The 19714-nt window shown below is 48.6% G+C and overlaps 1 protein-coding gene across 1 annotated transcript in view; it reads left to right on the top strand.

Moving 5' to 3' along the window:
* CACNG8 (calcium voltage-gated channel auxiliary subunit gamma 8) overlaps positions 1-19714 on the top strand; it is a 24845-nt gene continuing 5131 nt past the window's right edge. Inside the window, exons 1-7 of the mRNA XM_011385671.1 lie at positions 1-4; positions 227-300; positions 2637-2664; positions 9268-9609; positions 17097-17180; positions 18162-18302; positions 19543-19714. Coding sequence (XP_011383973.1) covers positions 1-4; positions 227-300; positions 2637-2664; positions 9268-9609; positions 17097-17180; positions 18162-18302; positions 19543-19714 — 845 coding nt within the window. The remainder of the gene's footprint in view (positions 5-226; positions 301-2636; positions 2665-9267; positions 9610-17096; positions 17181-18161; positions 18303-19542) is intronic.

Genomic DNA, 19714 nt, shown 5'->3' on the forward strand with positions numbered 1-19714 from the left:
ATGGGTAAGGAAGGGTAGGGCTACTGTAATTTAACAATATATTTTATTTTTATTATAAATTTAAGCCATGATTTTCAAATTTAAGCGGCAGAGAAGGATACAAAGAAAAAATAACTTTCTCTTTTTCCCTATTCTCAAACCGAGTCTCATTTCCCAGAGGGAACAATTGTTATCAGTTTCTTCTTTTAAACCAGTGGTTCTCCACTTGGGGTGTTTTTGTCCCCAGGGGACATTGAGCAGTATCTGGGGACATTTTTGAATGTCACAACTCGGTGGGAGGATGCCATTGGCATCAAGTGGGTAAGGAATGCTGCTAAAGTCCCTACAATGCACAGGACAGCCCTTACCAGAAAGAATTATCTGGCCTAAGATGTGACTGGTGTTGAGGTTGAGAAAAACCTGCTTTAGACATTATCTCTGCATTTATATATTCTCCCTTGTTTTGTTTTGTTTTGTTTTGTTTTTTACTAACGCAAATGAGATTTTGTTAAATTGATTTATAAGCAGCAACTCTTAACTTGAAGGGGATGAGAATCAGATCAAAGCTATAGACTCACAGAAAAGAATACCTATATTCACAAAATTTGGTACATAATTTCAGAAAGCCCTGCCAGGATTCCTGGGATATGTGATTTAGAATCAAAATCACAGAATATTCCATCCAAGGGGGATCTGTAACTGCACCCGCCATCTCCTTTTACAGGCAAGAGGATAGAGGTGCAGAGAGAACAAAGGTTTGGTTCTGGGTGCTTTAGGGAGGCAAGGAAAAGCAAGAATTGGAACTCAAGCCACCTGACTTCCTAGAGCTGGAATATTTCCACTTCACCCTGAATGAGGACGTTTTAGAAATGCTGATCTTCTCTTCCTGATAGAGTGGGAAAACACGCCACCACCACTCTGCTCCTCTTGAGAAAACACAAAGGGCCCAGCTGCGCTTGATGACAAACACTCCAGCACCTGGGGAACAGCACACTCAGGATATGAGATGGGGAGAGGGGTTGGACAGGGACAAGCGGTTGTAACTGGCTGCTAGAGGAGAGGGACCTCAGAATCTGTATCCACTCCTTTCCTGATTCTTTCATTTATTCCTTCATCCATCCACCCATCCATCCACCCATCCATCTATCCATCCATCTATTCACCCATCCATTCATTCAGCACCTGTGGACCAAGGCTTCCTATCTACCATGGCTAGGGTCTGGGGGATACCGAAGTGAGCCAGATCTATGCCTGTCCTCGAACAGCTCCCACTCTGCTGGGTGAGACCGACCAATGCACCAACCACAATGCAAGGTGACTGTGCTCCAATGTGGGCAGAAGAGGGTATGGTAGAAGCACAGCTATAACCCCTGAAACAGCCTTGGAAGATCAGGGAGGGCTTCCTGAAGAGAGCATGTAAATCGAACCTTCAAGAGAAGGTAGAGTGTTTGTTGTATGGCAGAGAGATGGAAGGGGATTCCAGGCAAGGAAGCCATACTCAGAAACCTCAAAAGCATGAAGGATCTGGGCACAGTGTTGGAAATGATTCCAGTTTACAGGAAGAAGCAGCAGGAAAGGTGGCATACGACATGACTTGTACTCTTGGCAAAGGACATAGATGAGGAGCTTAGATTTTCTCCTGAAGGCAATAGAGAGCCATAGAGAATGTTAAGCAGAAGAAAGACAGAGTCAGCTCTGAATGTTAGAAATAACCGTTAGGGTCCAGGTGAAAATTGGACTGGAGGAGATCAGTGGTGTAGGCTGGTGGCACAGTCTAGAGAAGAGCAGGCCAGAGAGAAGGGTATAGATATGAAAGATATCCAGGAGGGAGAGGGGCCCGCATGGGGAGTGAGGAAGGGGGAGGCATTGAGGAGGCATTGGGGTAACATTGGCTGAGCGACCCCTGCATGACTTTCACAGGCAATGTGATTGACAGGGTGTGTTAGTTATCCATTATAGGGCTCATTAGTTATCTGGGGTAACTCGTTTGTGTAAGGAATTACCACAAACGTAGTGGCTTGAAACAACACATATTTTATTATCTCAGTTTCTGTGGATCAGGAACTAAGTACAGTGCCACAGGGTCCTCTGCTCAGGACCTCCCAAGACTGAAATCAATATGTCAGCTGGCTGTACCCTCATCTAGAGGTTCAGTTAGGGAAAGACTCACTTACAAACTCTCTCAGGTTGAGTAGAATTCCTTTCCTTGTGGTTGTGTGACCGACGTCCCTATGCTCTTACTAGTATTTGCCACCCTCAGGTCCTCGCCAGGGCAGTTTGCTCCTGCCAGGACAGTGACAGAATCTCTTGCTTTGAGGCTTTCTGACTTCTTGACCCTTTTTAAAGAGATCACCTGATTAGGTCAGACCCACTCGGGATCATCTTCCTTTTGATTACTTTCAACTGATTAAGGACCTTAATTACATGTGCAGACAAGGTGACAGGGTCACCTTATCATATTATGTCACTTAACCATGGGGTGACACTCCATCCTAGTCACATATCCTGCCCACACTCAATTCTACAGGGTGTGTCCCCCAGGGGATGGGAATCTTGGAGGTTATTTTTGAGTCCTGCCTAACACATGAGATCAGGGCCTTCTCCAAAGTAGATGCTTAGCAGACTTATCTCTGAGTCTACAGCCTCTATGTCTCCAGATCAAGCCTGCTGGAGATTTTGTCATATGTGAGATCAATTCATTTGCAAATTTGGGAGTAAGATCTGAAAGGGCCCATAACCTGCATTGTCTGTGACACCCCTTCTAAGAAGCCCTTCCCTGAACTGAAGGGGTGATCAGGAGGTCTAATATTTCTGTCTTACAAAATGAAGTCCAGAGATGCTATCTTACTTCTCGAAAAGATTAATCTATGATGTAGCAAATCCTAGGTATGTGCCCAAGAAAACTCATGTTCACACAAAAACTTATACACAAGCATTCGTGGCAGCATTACTCATAATAGCCAAAATGTGGGAATAACCCAAATATCCAATAAATAAATAAAATGTGGCATATCCATACAATGGAATATATTTTTGGCAATAAAAGTCAATGAAGTATTGAATACCAGGTGCTGTAGGCGTTTAAAAAAAAAAAAGGAAATGAAGTATTGACACACACTATAACATGGGTGGACCTTGAAAGCATTATGCTAAGTGAGAGAAGGCAGCCACAAACGAACATATATTGTATCATTTTGTTTATATGAAGTGTCTAGAACAGGCAATTTTATACAGACAGAAAGTAGATTAGTGATTGCCTAGGGCTGGGGTGTGTGTGGGGAAATTGGGAGTGATGGCCGGCTGAGGGGTGTGTGGCTCCTTCTTGGGCTAATGAAAATGTTCTAAAATGGGTCTAAAGTCAATGGTTGCACTCTTCTATGATTATAGTTAAAAGCCATTGAATCATACACTTTAAGTGGGTGAATTTTATGGTATGTGGTGTCTCTCTCAATAAAACTGCCAAGCAAAAGAGAAAGAGATATGTCCTCTGATACAAGAAATCGTGGTGTAAGTCTGTTACTTAATGTCACAAAATTAACCAATAAATGAACTAAAAATATTTATATGGAGAGGAAGAGAAGGAAAAGTGAAGTCTTAACATGAGTTAAGTCTGTCTCTATCAGAGAAAACAAAAGCCATAATATTGACACATCCAGAAGGCAATGGTTTAGGGATGTAAAGGCAGGTAAGAGAAGCTCAAGATGTTAAAAGTCTTTTCCAATAAGAAATGAGATTTGAGGTGTAACAAATTGAATTCTTTTTATTATAACCTCTAGCTACCAGCAAGAGACCAGAGATGCTGCTGGACTCTCTACAATGCATGGGACAGCTCTCACCACAAAAAATTAATCTGGCCCACATATCAATACTTCCAAGGTTCAGAAACCTTGGCTTATTTATTATCAAACCCTGGCTTATTTATTATCTTATAATTGTTTTCACCCTTTGAAAGTATCTGTTTTTGTTGTTTATTTTTAGTTCACTCAGTTAGGATTTAAACAACTCCCCCACTTCATCCATCTACCCAAGAACAGAGAAGCAGTGAAAACAGCACAAGGGCTGGAGTTAGGAGCCTTGACCCTGATTCCCACCACTGCCACATCCTATCTGCCTGATGGGCTACCTCTTGCAGCCTCAGTATGCACATATTTGAAACAGGGCTAATAACAGAACCCAGAGGGGCAGAACAAATGTTTCTTAACCAGTGAATTCCAGCCACCTTCGCCTGAGGCTGGTGTTTCTTTGCTTCTAAATTAGGAGTGTCCGAATGTTTCTCTAAACTTCGTGCCCCCATGGGGCAAGTTGAGTAAACTGAGCTATAGAAATTCCAGTGGAAATCTGAGCTGCTAGGTACAGAGAGATATGGCTCTTCTGGGGAGGTAACTGGCTGTGCGAGGGACACAGGTTACCTGTCTCCTGCCAGCCTCCAAACCGTGGGGGTGGCCCAGGCACTCAAGGTGCCTTGAGTGAATGGCTCTGAAGTTCACCTATTGTTGACCACCCCAAGCAACCACGACAAAGAGGCTGCTTCACCCCCACCTCTGCCTTTTATTTCCTGCATGATCATGGGCAAAATCCCTATCCATCTCCGAGCTGTAATTTGCTCATCTATAATATGGGAACATCAATGCCCATGTTGCAAGGAACTGGTGAGAATTTCACGAGATTGCAAAGCATGCAAACTGCCTAGCTCAAGGCTTCTGTCCCAACTAGCTTTTTGTATTGGATAGCATTTGAGTGAGGACAGTCTAGAGCAGTGTGCAAAGACCTTTTCTCATCAAAGTTCTCGCTCAATGCAGACAGTTTTGCCCCCGTTATGACTGAGTCTAAAAGAAAGAAAATGTTTTGTTCAAGGTCACACACGTGGGCATCTTGATATTTGAACCCAAGACCAAATTTTCTGCTCTCATTTGATTTTCTCCCTCAAGTCTCACTAGCAAGTTCTAATTCTTCTCAAAACTATTACATAGCCCTCCCACCCAACCCAAGACATTTCTTTTCAGACTTATTGCCACCCAAGCTTCTTGCGTACTACTTTTCCCTTCACTCCCATACCTACCTTAGGAGAGTTGAACTCTGAGCTAGGGGTGGGTAGGGGGTAAGAAGAAAAAAAATGTGTAGGTGAAACTCAAAGCTTTGCTATCCTTGTAAATTTAATATAATTTTATTTTCAGGGGATCTGTGCCCTTGACACTTGAGGGATGTGGTTGGAGGCTGGAAGATCCGGAGACATTGAGCTTTCCCCTGGATTTTGGGAAAGGGGAGAGCTCCGGGGTCCTTTTAAAAAGGCCCTCCCCTCATTTCCGGCCGCTTCTGCCAGCTTTGGCTGAGCGCCTGGATCCTGTTGCTATGACGACAGGAAGAGGCGGTGGCGGCAGCAAGCGATGCTGTGGAGAGATGGAGGCTAGTGGGGGTGGGGGTGGTGGCTTTGAAATGGGGATGGGGGTAGGGTTCAGAGGCTGGGATGCAGGTGGGGGAGGAGGCAGGGGCTTCCTCTCTCTCTGACCTCCTTCATGCCTCTGAGCTTAGCACCTCTCCCATTTTTCTCCACCTTCCTTTTGATGCCTTCTCCGTCTCTGTCTCTCCTTACCTGGGTCTCTCTCTTTCCCAGTCTCTTTCCATCTGTTTCTCTCTTTGGGTCTCTCTTTCCTTCTGTAGCTGTCTTTCTGTTTCCAGGCATTTTCTGCCACTCAGACCCCTCTCTCCTAAATTTCTCTCATTATTTACCCTCTCTCTCTCTGCTTCCTTTTCTCTTTCTAAAGCATCTTTCTCTGTGTTAAGACCTTGCCCCATCCCTAGTTTCTCTCCCCCTTTATTTCTCTCTCTCTCCCTCATCCTCTCAGTCTCTCCCCATCTGTCTCTCCCCCTCTCTCTGGATGACACTCTTCCTGTCTCTTCTTTCCTTCTGTTACCCAGACCCTGCCCCCCATCCTCCTCCTCACCCTATCCCTTCCCCATCCCCCCTAGTCTTTTGGTTTCTCTCTTTGGGTCTCTGTTTCTGTCTCCTTCTCTCACTGGATATTTCTTCGTGTGTGTGTGTGTCTCTCTCTCATAACTTCCTTCTACCAGTCACTACCTCCCCACAATTTTTCCCTCCCCCATTCCTGTTTCCCAGTCTCCGGGTCTCCTCTTTCCACTTCCCTTGTCTCTCTCCCCTCGCTCTTTGGGTCTCTCTCTTTTCCCCCAGCTTCCTTCTGCCACCCAGACCCTGCCCCCCATTATCTCCCTTCCCCCCAGCCATCTCCACTCCGTGCTCCCCCATCCTCAGCAGCTCCCCCTCCCTCGCTGCTCCCTCCCTCTCTCGTCCTCCAGCTCCGCACTTTACCCAGCGACTCGAGAACCAAATTGTCTCCTCACCTTTTTTTCCCCATTCCGAACCCCGACTCCCTTGGGGCCCAAGCTCAGAGCTGCTCCTCAGTCTCCCCTCCCACCTCAATACCCCCACCCCCCATACACCTCCTCATCTCCATCCCCCTACCAGGTCGGACGCCTGGGTCTCTCACTGCTGGGGGAGGGGAGCTGTAAGAACTGGGAACCACGAGGGGTTTTTTTTGGGAGGGGTGCTGACAGGGGGCTCCTCGACTCCTCCCCACTGCATTGGAGAATTGACCTGCTATTAACAGAGGTGAGACAGATCTTTTTATTAATCGGAGGTGGGTGGATGTAGAAGGTTCTGTGACCCCCCTAATTCTGGAGGAAGGAGCTGGTCCCATTCAGAGGGAGAGGGTACAGTGACCCCGTCATATCCGGAAGCTGTAGACTTGGGGGTCTTGTGCACCCTCTTCTCTTGCTGCTGCTGACAGATGGACTAAAGGAACAGTCCCTCATGCCAAATTGATTGCCCCCAGATCGACAAAATGAAAAGATCTTCAAACCTTTTTTTTTTTTTTGATGGAGAATTTCCCTAATTTACTTCCTGTTTCTATCCCCTCCTTATCTTGGGTTGTATGGGGCAAATAAGGGGAAGGGTACATCCTGGGGTCACAAGCTCACCAGAGTAGAAGCAGAAATTTGCTAGGACAGTGGAGGTGGTGATGCTGGAGGTAGTGCTGGTGGTGAGGGGCACAGCGAGGGGAAGAAGAGGCCCAGAGATGGAGAGCTGAAGAAACTCAGCATCTTCTTGGAGGGGAGAGAGAGAAAGGGGCCAGCAGCAAGAAGAGGGAGGCTGGGGGTGTCAGTGTCCAATGTCTGATAAATGGGGTAGGGGCTGCTCGTGGGCTGGCAGAAGTCCAGGTGAAGGAGGGAACACACGTGTGGGGCACTGGGCCCAGTTGCTATGGAGACACCCCCCATAGACAACCTTTTTCAACCACCCATCCATGTATCAGACCGAGTTGGGGCCAGCCAGTGGGGATGGAAGAGGCCAAGGTCACCCTGGTATTGGGACCCAGGAGTGTTTTTCCCTCCTCTATGGTTTCCAGGCTCTTAATTATAATAGGGGATTTAGGGATGAAGTCTCGCAAAGAATGAGTGGTGGAAGCAGGTAAGGGACGAACACCTAGAAAGAGGTTTGGGGTGAGGTGGAGAAGGCAGGGCTAGGGGTGTATGGTGGTGGGGCTGCTCTGGGAGAGGGAAATGAATGGACACTGGGTGGGAGCGGGGCATGCAGAGTGGGAGATTATTCCTAATTGAAAGAGAGTTGTAGTCCTATAGATCAAATTTTTCTGAGGGGTGCTGCCTATGGAGGGGCTCTTTTTAGATTTGAAAGAAAATTCATACGGCGTATGTTCCTGCACAGGTGAAATAGGGAGAGTGCTGGGGGTGTTCCCAAGAAGAGAAGTCTGGGGGGGCAGGAAGGGGGTTTTTCTAAGTGGATGAGATGCTGGGAGTCAGAGTGAGTGGAGGAAGAGGGCAGGAGTGAAGGGGAACCTTCATATGTGAGAGAAGTCAAGGCAGGGGTGGGGGAAGTTTCTTGCAAGTTGGAGAGAGAGTGGGAGGTCCAAGTGAGTTGGGGAGATCTAGAGTTGGGATAACAAGGTCTGTCCTGGGGGTGTAGAGGAGTGGGAGGTGGTGGGAGGGCAGAAGAATGGGGTGGGAGGTGTTGGGCAGACCAGCAGATTCCCTTGGACAGCAATGGATGTCTGGGTCAGCTTCGGAGATTCTGAATGGATAGGAATTGGGGGTCTGGAGGAAGAGATTTCTGTGAGTAGGAAATGCCATAGAGCTCATGGAGAAAATTCTTCTTAATGGAGGAGGAGAAAGTGATGGTCGTGATGAGTTCATCTAAGTTGCAGAGATAGCAAGGGCTGGATTCAGAAGACTTCTTTAAGCAAAGGAAAGGATGGGAGTTTTTCTTGAGTCAAAGACATAGTGGGGGGTGGGGTGGTCCAAGGGAAACAGTGGGGACTGTTAGAGGGAATGGGGTGGAGATAGGGGCCTTCTTCTAAACCAGCGGGTCCAGTGTGGTATTGGTGCTGGTTAAGATCCCCCAGGGAGCCTTAAAAAGCCTAGATGCTCAGGGCCATACCAGACCAGATCAAGGAAATCTGAATTTCTCAGGTGGGATGCAGTTGTTGTATCTTCAAAGGGCCTCGATGACATTTTCAAGGTGCGTTGGAGGTTGAGATCCTTGGTCCAGAGACAGAGAGGTCTATGTGAGGAAGGGGGTTCCCAGGCTGAGGAGATGGTGTGTTTGGGGGGAGTATGGTGGTAACCATGTGATTCTTCTGGGTTGTGCAAACAGTGAGGATTCTTGGGGAGTTTTTATTGTTTCGTTTTGTTTTAAGTGAAGAGATATTGAAAGATTTGTGTTTCTTGAGTAGAGGACACAGTAGGTGAAGAGGTGGGACTGGTAGGGAAGTTAGAGACTGTGTAGAAGTGTATGAGAAGAGTGGTGATGAGGGTCTTGTAGAAAGGGAGGAAGAGGTCAGGGGTCCTTGGAAGGAGGAAGCACTGAGGGCTGGAGTGAGGATGGCTTTCTCAGTGGTGAGGACAGTGAGGAGGAGCTGGAGGGGGCTGGAGGGATGTCCTAGGCTGTCAGGGATGGATGGTGGGGGTATTTCTTGGAGTGGGTCTCTGTAGGGAGCCGTTTGGGGGCAGAAGGAGATTTTTTTTTTTTTTTTTCCACAGAGAGGGAGGCAGTGGGAAGCGTAGTGGAAGTAGTCTGTTCCACCAAGGAAATAGGAAGGTACTGGTTTCCCCTGGTGTAACCCTTTATCTCACTCCTGCCCTCCACCAGCTGGTGACCATGGCCGCCCTCTGACCACTCCCGCCTAGCTTCGACGGTTGCCCATCCCAGCCCCAGCGGGCCCAGGCCCCCTACTTCTGCCTGCACTGTGACCCCCCCAGCCGCCGGCACGGCCCCGCCCCCGCTGCCCCGGTGGTGGCCCACGGCCCCCCGGCTGCCCGTGGTCAAACTGGAGTCGCTGAAGCGCTGGAACGAAGAGAGGGGCCTCTGGTGCGAGAAGGGGGTGCAGGTGCTACTGACCACGGTGGGCGCCTTCGCTGCCTTCGGCCTCATGACCATCGCCATCAGCACAGACTACTGGCTGTACACGCGAGCCTTCATCTGCAACACCACCAACCTCACAGCAGGGGACGACGGGCCCCCTCACCGCGGCGGTGGCTCTGAGAAGAAGGACCCCGGAGGCCTCACCCACTCCGGCCTCTGGAGGATCTGCTGCCTGGAAGGTAGGTGGGGTCTCAGCTCCCCTCCGTTGGGCCCTGTCCCTCTTCTCCTGAAGTTGCCAGCGGTCCCCATGGGTGGTTCTGCCTCTCTTGCTCCAATCTTTCAACTCTGCTCTGCAACCTGGCCTTCTCTGATTCCTGGCTGGGGTGCACCCTGGTCAGCTGCACCTGCTGCCTCCTCCCCTCTGAACTCCCTTACCTTATTTTTTCTTCATTTCAGTTTCCTTCCTCCTCTCACCCCTCCCTCTAACCTCCCTCTCTGACTTGGTAGCTTCCATGGCAGCCCTCTGCTTCTCCCTCTCACGGTTTCTCTTGATGCCCTCCTCTAAGAGCCCCCTCTCTCTCCTTCATGCACCATTGCATCTTCTCTCTCCCTACACCCTACCGCAGTACTGTGGGTGCCCTGTTCACTGCCCCTTCCTCGCCTCCTCCACCCCCTGCCTCATGTTGGCTGTCCCCTCAGACGTCATGCCTTACTGGCCCCAACTCCTGGCCTCTCTTCTTTCCTCACCCGTACTTTTCCTCCTGGTCTTGCCTGCCTCCCCCCATCAGCTCTCCTGTCAGGATTTTTTCCAGCTCCCACCCTGGTCCTTCTCTTCCTCTGACAGCCTTTTTCCTAGCTAAATCCCCGTCTGCAACACAGAGTGGGACCAGGCAGTCCAGAAGCTCTGCCTCAGGCACCAAAAGACTGAAATCCCTTCCTTTCTCGTTTTATCCCTCTTTTTCCTATCCCTTCCTCCTCTGTTTTGCTAAGCACTCGTGACAAGCAGGGGTTGTTATTATCTTGTTAAGTTCTATGAGCTGGGTGCCACCCTCCTGTCAAGGATGAGGAAACTGAGGCACAGAGAGGTTAAGCCACTTGCCCAAGGTTACCCAGGTGTGGACTGGGCAGAGCCCAGAGCTCGGGTCTGACAGATATGATTTGCAGATAGGCTTTGTTTAGTGTGTTGACTGTTTAAAACTGAAACCAAAATCTGAATCAGTTGCCAACATTTAAAAATAAGGCAATTTCATATTGAAAATCTGATTTTCGGCTTCTTTTGAACTGCTGGAAGTACTGACAACACAGGGCCCATGTTCTGCAGTGGCCACAAGTGGCCGGATCTGAGCGGCAGCTGCTTCTTCACATCAGACATGGGGTTTCCATTTCCCCAGTATTGCCTCCGCTCCCTGTTGCCTCACATCTCAACTGCTTCTCCCATTATGTTACTTCCTTCCTCCTATGGGTATTTGACTTCAGGCCGATCCTGGTCTGACCAAGTACCAGGCACAGAGCCAAGTAGGCGGCTTGAGTCCTGAAACCCCTAGGACAGAGTAGGACATAGAGTAAGAATGCCACTCGTTCATTCATTCATGACCAGTATTTATTGAGTTTATACTATGTACCAGGACCTATTCTTGATTCTGGGACTATAGCAGTGGGGGTAAAAAAAACAGACAGACAAAAAAATCTGTTCTTATGTGTTATATTCTAAAGAGAGAAATGGATAGTGAAAGATAATTAATAAAACATTTAGGGTGTTAGATAGAGCTAAATGCCAAAAGGAAGAAAAAGGGCCAGGAAGGAGAAGAAAGTATGAGGGGTCTGTGTGTGAAGTTATTGAGGAGACTTTGCAGGTGACATGAGTGGAGGCCTGAAGGAAGTGAGAGGTGGAGCCCTGTGGCCATCTGGAGGAACCAGCTTCAGCTGTAGAAAGAGCCAGAGCAAAGGCTTTAAGGTGGAACCACGGGGGAAACCAAATGGCTGGGGCAGAGTGCATTAGGGGGCAGTCAGAGATGACAGGGCCATGATCTCGAGCGTTCTTCTACGTTCGGCAGTGTCTTGTGCCTTCCACATTAGAGGTTCTTGAGCAGGAGAGTGACATGAGCTGACTTCAACTTTAGCAGGCTCGCTCTTGCTGCTGTTGGGAAACTAAAGGGAAGGCAAGAGGGAAGCAGGAGGTGGCTTCTCTGGGGTGGGAGCAGTGGCGTTTCGGAAGTGGTTTGAATTCAGATTGTACTCCAGAGCTACGACAGGCAGGTGTTGCTGGTGGGGCAGTTGTGGGGTACAAGAGAGAAGAGTCAGGGTGTCTCTAAAGCTGAGGCTGCATGAAGTAAAACGACTTTCTCAAGGTCACACAGCTCGCACCTCTCAGTTGTGACAACCAAAACTGTCAACTGTCTCTGGACTAGGAATACAATTATCTGTAGTTGAGAATCCCTGCTCTAAGGCTGTGGCCTGAGCACCTGAGAAGGGGGTTGAGGGGATGGAGAGGGTATCTATAAGATGGAACAGCAAGTATTTCATTTTATTTCTTTTCATTTCTCTCATCTAACTTATTATAAGGAGGGCTATCGGGAGTGCAGTACTAGACATGTTAACTTTTAAATGTCTATTAGAGACATCATCATTTAGGACTGGGGCAGCGTGGTCAAGGGACTGTAATGTGCCATACAGTCAATATTTTAGGCTTTGTGGCATACACCATCTCAGTCACGACCGCTAATGAATACAACCAGGGGTGACACACGAGTGAATGACCGTGGCTGTGTTCCAATTAAACTTCACTTATAGATACTAACATTTGAATCTTTTATCGTTTCCACTTGCCACAAAATAGTCTCTTTTGATATTTTTTCAATCATTTAAAAAAGGCATAACCCATTCTTCTCTGGGTTTGGCCCATGGGCCGCAATTTGTCGCCTCCTGATCTAGGCTGTTGGCAATATTATATGACGCCAGAGTTCAGGGGACAGTCTGGGCTGGAGATACAAATTGGGAGTTGTGACATATGAGCAAATGAGGTCATCTAGAGAATGAGAAGAGACATAAACCAAAAAATGAGTGGAAGGGCTGCAGCCTCAGCTAGGTCATTATTAAGAGACAACCAGAGAGTTGAGAAGCCAGCAAAGGGAGCTGAGAAAGGAGTGGTTACTGAGGTTGGGGGAAGTGAGGTAAGTGGGTGTCCTGGAGGGCAAACCGAATGTTTTAAGGAAGAGGTAAATGCAGACTGGCTTTATTGTTACCATCATTGTCATTCATTTGTCACCCGATGCTCACAAGAACCCTAGTGGTATGAACTGTTTTATCCCTGTCTGCTAGATATGGAAGCTGAGGCTCAGAGAAGTGAAGTGACTTTCCCAAGGTCACACAGCTAATGTGCAGCAGAGGCTGGTTTTGAATCCAGGTCTGTTTTGTTTCCTAGGAGAACAAAGCAACACACCTGCCAGACTCCAGCCCATTGGGGATCCAGGAATATAGAAACTGGTCCCCTTAAGCCACTTCCTTCTGAAGGCATTGTGTCCCTGGGAATTCTTGGAGTCCAGCCCCATCACTGTGAAGCAATAGAATGTAGTACTCGAGGGTGACCTTGGGCCATGTACTTCACCTCTCTATGTCTTATTTCCATCATTGGTGAGATGTAGATTGGAATAGCCCCTAACCACAGGGTAAAGGGGGAAATCAGTGAGTTAGCATGTATAAAGCCTTTAAAAGGCTAACAGGAGCAGAGCAAGGGCTAGATAATGCAGTTCATATTTTGTTGCTCTTCTTATTATTAGGAATTCAGATAACCAAGCCCCGAGTCCCCATTCCTTGATAATCCAGAAGTCCCAGGCTTTCACGCAGCACTACCCAATTAAAACACCACATGAGCTGCATATATGTTTAAGTTTTCCTAGTAGCTAGAAAACAAGTAAACAGGAAAAGGATCAATGATATAATTTATATGACATAAGACACTCATATAAAGGTTAACAATATGTTTTATTTAACCAAGCAGAGATATAATATTATCATTTAACTTGTAATCAATATAAAAATTATTTGTGAAATATTATACATATTTTTTTTCATAATAAGCCTAACATCAGTTTGTATTGTACACTCATAGCTTATCTCAGTTGCCAAGTTTCAAATGCCTGAGAGCCACAGGGGCTGGTGGCATCTGTATGGGTCTAATACCTCCCCAGGAATGTCAGCTACAGCCCATTTATTTGAGCTGACTGTACAAAGCCCCCACTTTGCATGCCTTGTTATCTCGTTGAGTCTTCCCAACTGTGACAGGGGAAGGTATTATCTCTTGTGTTTATCAGAGTAAGAAGCTGATGGCCAGAAAGGATAAGTGAGACAGCCACATGGCCACCCAATGTGTGAGGGGCAGAGCCTGCTGGAACCCACTTCTCCCCATATCCTCACCATAGCCCACTCCCACTTCACCCCCCCACCACCCAGGTCTGTGTGAGGCAGTTCCTAGGGAATACCCGATGACACATCACTGCTATCACTGCACATGAAAAGCTCCCAGTCCAGTTGGGTCATATAAGACACAGAGGATGCCCCATGTGTCCTGATCTTAATTGGGTGTTTGACTGAATTCTTATTAGTCCTTATAAAGTCATATCATCATCCCCATTTTCCAAATGAGGATGCTGAGGCTCAGGGGCATTCAAGTCTCAAAGCCACACAGCTGGGAAGTGGCAGCCCTGGCATGTGGGTCCAGAGCCCACACTCATAGCCACCAAAGTCACCATGCTCCACTGCCTCCCATATGCTCACATCTGAAGCCCAGCTGCTCTTGCATTCCCTCCCCTTGACTTTCCATCTGCGTGGGACTCAGTAGCTTCTTCCACTCCATGCTTCAGTTTCCTCACCTGTAAAGCAGGGGGACTGTTATTGCTTCATGCGCCTAGGGTTTGTCATAAGTATTGAGTGTGTTAATACCTGTCAACTGCTCGGAGAAGTGCCTGGTGTGCGGTTAGCCCTCAGGAAGTACTAGTTGTTGTTACTGCTGTCATCATCCATCTGCTGAGAGAGTCTGTGTGCTGTGTGCTCTCTATGCTCAATCTCACTTAGTTATCGTAAATGTTGGAAGAGAAGTGTTATGATCCTGTTCAGAACAGAACAGGACTCAAACCCCACTCTTACCTACCACACCGTAATGCCTGTGCTGATGAGTAAGAGTTTGCACTTGAGAGGTGTATATTCATTATTCAACTGTTCTTTCTTTAAAATTGTGGTAAAATACACATCACATAAAACTGATCATTTAAACATTTTTAAGTGTGCAGTTCAGTAGTGTTCAGTACATTCACATGTTGTGCAGCCATCACCACCATCCATCTCCACAACTATCCTCATCTTGCAAAAGTTAAACTCAGTCCCCATTAAACACTAACTCCCCATTCATTCTTCATCCTTCCAGCCCCTGGCAACCACCATTCTCCTCTCTGTCTCTGTGAATTTGACTCCTGGGAACCTCATAGGAGTGGAATCACATAGTATTTGTATTTTCGTGACTGGCTTATTTCACTGAGCATAATGTCCTCAAGGTTCATCGATGTTGTAGCATGTGTCAGAATTTCCTTCCTTTTTACAGCTGAATAATATTCCATTGTGTGTGTACCACATTTGATTTAACCTTTCATCCACCAATGGACACTTGGGTTGCTTTTGTCTATTGTGAATAATGCTGCTATGAAAACGGGTGTATAAATATTTCTTAGAGAAATATTTTATTTATTTTGAGTATATACCCAAAAGTGGAATTGCTGGATCATATACTAATTCTGTTTTTAATTTTTAAAGGAACCTCTATACTATTTTCCACAACGACTGCACCATTTTACATGCTTGCACAAGGGTCCCAATTTCTCCAGATCTTTGCCAACACTTATTATTTTCTGCTTTTTAAAAAAATAGTAGCCGTTATAATGGGTATAAGGTGGTATCTCATCATGATTTGATCTGCATTTCCTTGTTGGTTAGTAATGTTGAGCATCTTTTCATGTGCTTGTTGGCCCCATTTGATCATTCTTTCTTAAAAATATTTATCAAGCACTTACTATGTGCTAGGCAATATTCTAGATGGTGGGGATATGGTGGTGAATAGCCCATATGTTTACATTCTAGTAGGGCAAACTGCTATGTGTTTGAATCTGCTTCCACCACCCATAAACCGTGAATTGATGAACCCTTTCTGTGCCTGTTTCCACATCTGGACAATGGGTATGTTGATTGATAATGACTAGGCACTTAATTGTGATCCAGGCAAAGTGCTAAATGTTTTTACCTGGACCTAATCCTCACAACAACCACGTGAGGTGGGTCCTATTATTCTCTTTTTCTGTGTGAGGAGACTGAGTATTGTCCTAAATGATGCCAGCAAGGTCACAGAATAAGGACATAATGGAGTTGGGCTTCATTTGCAAGCAGTGGGACTTCAGTTCCCCATGTTTGGCCACCACACGACACCAAAAACATTATCTATTTCTTGGGACCTTGGAGAGCTCCAGATAAGTTAACCCCCCTAAAAAGCACGTGAAAATGTTAACTCTTAGTGGAATTACTCATTGCCTTATCTTCCTTCCTCCCAATCTTTGTCTTTATCCCCATTCCTTTCTCTGTCATCTCCCTTTTCGTTATCCTTACATTCATTTATTCATTCATTCCACACCCATTTCTTGAGCCCTCCTTTGTGCTAGGCAATGCTAGGGACACAGAAGAATCAGACCCCATGCCCCCTCCCTTTGCAGAAACTCCCAGAAGAAGAAATTCACAAATCAACCGGATGCATGCCAAAAGGGGGATAACAGAGGGAGCTGCTGCACCCGAGAGGGAAACTGACCACACGTTAGTGGGAATGAGTGTGTGCACATACCTCGAGGTCCTCTGCAAGCTGCCCACCTGCAGGGTGTTTCATCGATGAGGACCGTGAGTGCTTGGAGAAGAGAGGAAACATAAATGTATTTATTTAGGCTTACTTACATGTCACCAGCTATGTGCTAGAACAGGAACTGTCCTTAAAAATGAGATGATGGGTTTCCAAAGGGTGTGAGGTCCAGATCGGAGAATAGGGTTCTGGGGTGGAGGAAGGTGGTGAGACTTCCTCCTACAGGGAGTGAATGACCCCTACAGGCTGAAAGGGTGTCTTCAGTGCCTCTGATTGCTCCAACCACTCCATTTCCTTCCAGCGGAATCCAGGTAAGACACGGGGGATCCCTGTCCTTATACGCAGGACCGAAGAGACTACAACACCCATGATCCACCGGGACTGCTGTCCCCCCACAATTGGATTTGAAACGTCGTAGGGCCTCATGGGAAATGTAGTCCTCGCCCTCTGCGGCCTCCGTTTTCCCACGCATTTTCAAACTCATCAAGTTCAGAGTCAGAAGTGCACTTTGACATTGCTGTAACCAACGTCTTTCTTACAAAGGGGAATACAGAAGGCCAGAGAGGCTGAGTCTCTTAGCCCAGGAGTCAGAGAAAGGTCGTGGCGTTTTAGTGGGTATTGGTGGATTTTTTTCCTTTTTTCTTTTTTTAACTAGTAGGGAAACTGAGGCCAGAAAAGTTGAAAGTTTGTCTCATATGCCGAGGCAGGCTTGAGCCAGAGCTTCTTGTCTCCCAATCAGCACAGAGAAAGATGGGGTACGGGGAAGGGGGAAGGGTCTTTTCTCATCAGTTCCCCTAACTCTTAAGTCCCCCCGCCACCATCACCCCCATCCCCCTCCAGGACTGAAAAGAGGCGTCTGCGTGAAGATCAATCATTTCCCCGAGGACACGGACTACGACCATGACAGCGCGGAGTATCTGCTCCGTACGTGGGGGTCCGGGACAGATTGGGGGCACTGTCGAGGCTGGGCTAGGGGAGGGAAAGGGGCTGGGCATTTAGATCGACGTGCAGAGATGAGCGTGCCAGCCAATCCAAGTCCAGAAACATTCTCTGGTCTGGGATTGGCTCCGTGGTCCCTCTCCCGCCCCCTCCTCTCACCTTGGGGCGGGCTGAGGGGGGGATCCCGGGAGCTGATTGGTCGCTGTGCTGTCCTGGCACCGGCGGCAACTCCGTGCTGTGACTGGTTGTCGCTCTCTGGGCTGAGATTGGCCCTCCTCGGGAGCCGGCTGGGGAAGCCTGGGATGCGATAGACAGTAACTCAGAGAACGCGGCAATTCCTGAATTATGATTGGCAGCTCAGAAATCGCAAAATTTGTTTGCCTGGGGCTTGGGGGGTAGGTGGGAAGGGCTGCAGAGAAGAGAGAGAGAAAGAGAAACCTGAGAGAGAGAGAGAGAGAGAGAAAAAGAGAAACCCAACGCTATAAATGAAGCCTGGCTGAAAAAGGGTGGGGGTGGCAGTGAAATATATGAAATTAGGCAGAAAGCGGGGTTGGGGGTATGGTGTGGGGAGAAATATTAAGAGATTTGATAGCGGGATCTGGAGAAAGGAAATGTATAGGAAAGAAGGAAAGGAGCGTGTGAGAAGGAAAAAGAGAAAGGGAAGGAGTGCATAGAAATAGAAGTTCAGAGAAAAAGAGGGGGGTGATTTAGAAAAATAAAAAGGGGGCGTAAAAATGTGCCAGGAGAGAGAAAAACAGACCAAGGAAGAAAGGACAAAAAGAGAGGAAATCAGACCGAGAAACAGAGAAAATTTAAAAAGGAGAGAGAACGAGGCAAAAACAGCCAGAACACAGGCAGATAACTAGAGGGACAAGTGGAGAAGAAAACCAGCGGGAGGCGCAGCGAGAAGGGGCGCAGGCGGCCGCGTCTGACCGCCCTGTCCTCCACCCCCCTTCACCCTCGCAGGAGTCGTACGGGCCTCCAGCATCTTCCCCATCCTCAGCGCCATTCTGTTGCTGCTCGGGGGCGTGTGCGTGGCAGCCTCCCGGGTCTACAAGTCCAAGAGGAACGTCATTCTGGGCGCAGGGATCCTGTTCGTGGCAGCAGGTGAGAGGCTGAGCGAGGGGGCGGCCGGCGGGGCGGTCCACCTGCGCGACCACGTGTGTGTGTGTGTGTGTGTGTGTGTGTGTGTGTGTGTGTGTGTGTGTGTGCGTGCGGCGCGCTCAAAGCCACCCTGCCCCGGGCGATCCCTGGGGCCGGGAGCCCTCCTAGGCTCTTCCCAAGCTCCATCGCCACCCACTGGGCAAGGTAGGTGTCGTCTTCGCGCGGTTTTTGGGCGAGTGAACCCACCCAGCACAGACAGGTAGACACTAGCGCATAATCGGGGGTGCGGGGAGTTTAGGTTCCAAAGCCAGCGGTTCTGGTGACGGAAGGGGAGGAGCTTGGGAGATGGGGTGGGACCTTGAGACAGAATTGGGGTCTTCAAGATACAGAGGCCGGGCAGGGCACTGGAGAGAAAGTGATTTGCTGTAGGTGGGAGCAGCCTGCTTTGGGGGCGGGCCTTGTGGATCCCAGTGGATCCAAGAAAGGTCTGGTACCGGGAAATCGTTCAGACCAACTCCGTGTGAGGCATGTCATTAAGGAAAAGACCCCCTTAGTATCCGAAGTGAAAAGTGCTGGGAGACTCTGGCAGGCAGAGCTTTTTTCACGATGTGGAACCCAGAGAAGGGGGAGGATTTAGCACGAAGAGCAGGGGGTACTCTGGCGACGGGTCAAGATCTGCAGGTGGCGGGGCTAGCTAGACCCGGGGACAGGGTTTACGCCATCTGAGGGCAGGGCCTTGACTATCTGGGGCCGTACCTGGACCAGCTGAGGGCGTGGGCCGGCTAAGGCTAGGACCACTTAGAGAGGGTTCTGGACTAATTGGGTCACAGCCTAAGCTACATGGGGGCAGGGCCTAGGCCATCTTGGGGCGAGGCATAGACCAACTGGGGTGGAGTTTAGACCACCTGAGATGCCGCTTGGACCATCCAGAGCGGGGTCTGGATCCTTAGGGGCAGGGCCTGGAACATCTTGGGTGGAGGTTAGACAAGCCCGGGCAAGACCTCGACTATCTGAGGGTGAGGTTTAGACCGAACGGGTAGAGGTCTGGACCATTTGGGGCGTGTCCTAGGCTCTCTTGGGGCGGGGACTGGACCAGCTGAGGAAGAGTTTAGGCAACCTGGGTCCCGGCTCGGGTCATCTAGGCCGGGCCTATACAATCCAGAGGTGGAGCTAGGCCAGCGGGGGCGGGACGGGGCCGGGGCCGGGGTGGCCGCGAGGCTCCCGTCTGACCGTCCCCGCCCAGGCCTGAGCAACATCATCGGCGTGATCGTGTACATCTCGGCCAACGCGGGCGAGCCGGGCCCGAAGCGGGACGAAGAGAAGAAAAACCACTACTCGTACGGCTGGTCCTTCTACTTCGGAGGGCTGTCGTTCATCCTGGCTGAGGTGATCGGCGTGCTGGCCGTCAACATCTA

This window comes from Pteropus vampyrus, unplaced genomic scaffold (genome assembly GCF_000151845.1).
Source record: "Pteropus vampyrus isolate Shadow unplaced genomic scaffold, Pvam_2.0 Scaffold745, whole genome shotgun sequence".
Lineage (NCBI taxonomy): Eukaryota > Metazoa > Chordata > Mammalia > Chiroptera > Pteropodidae > Pteropus > Pteropus vampyrus.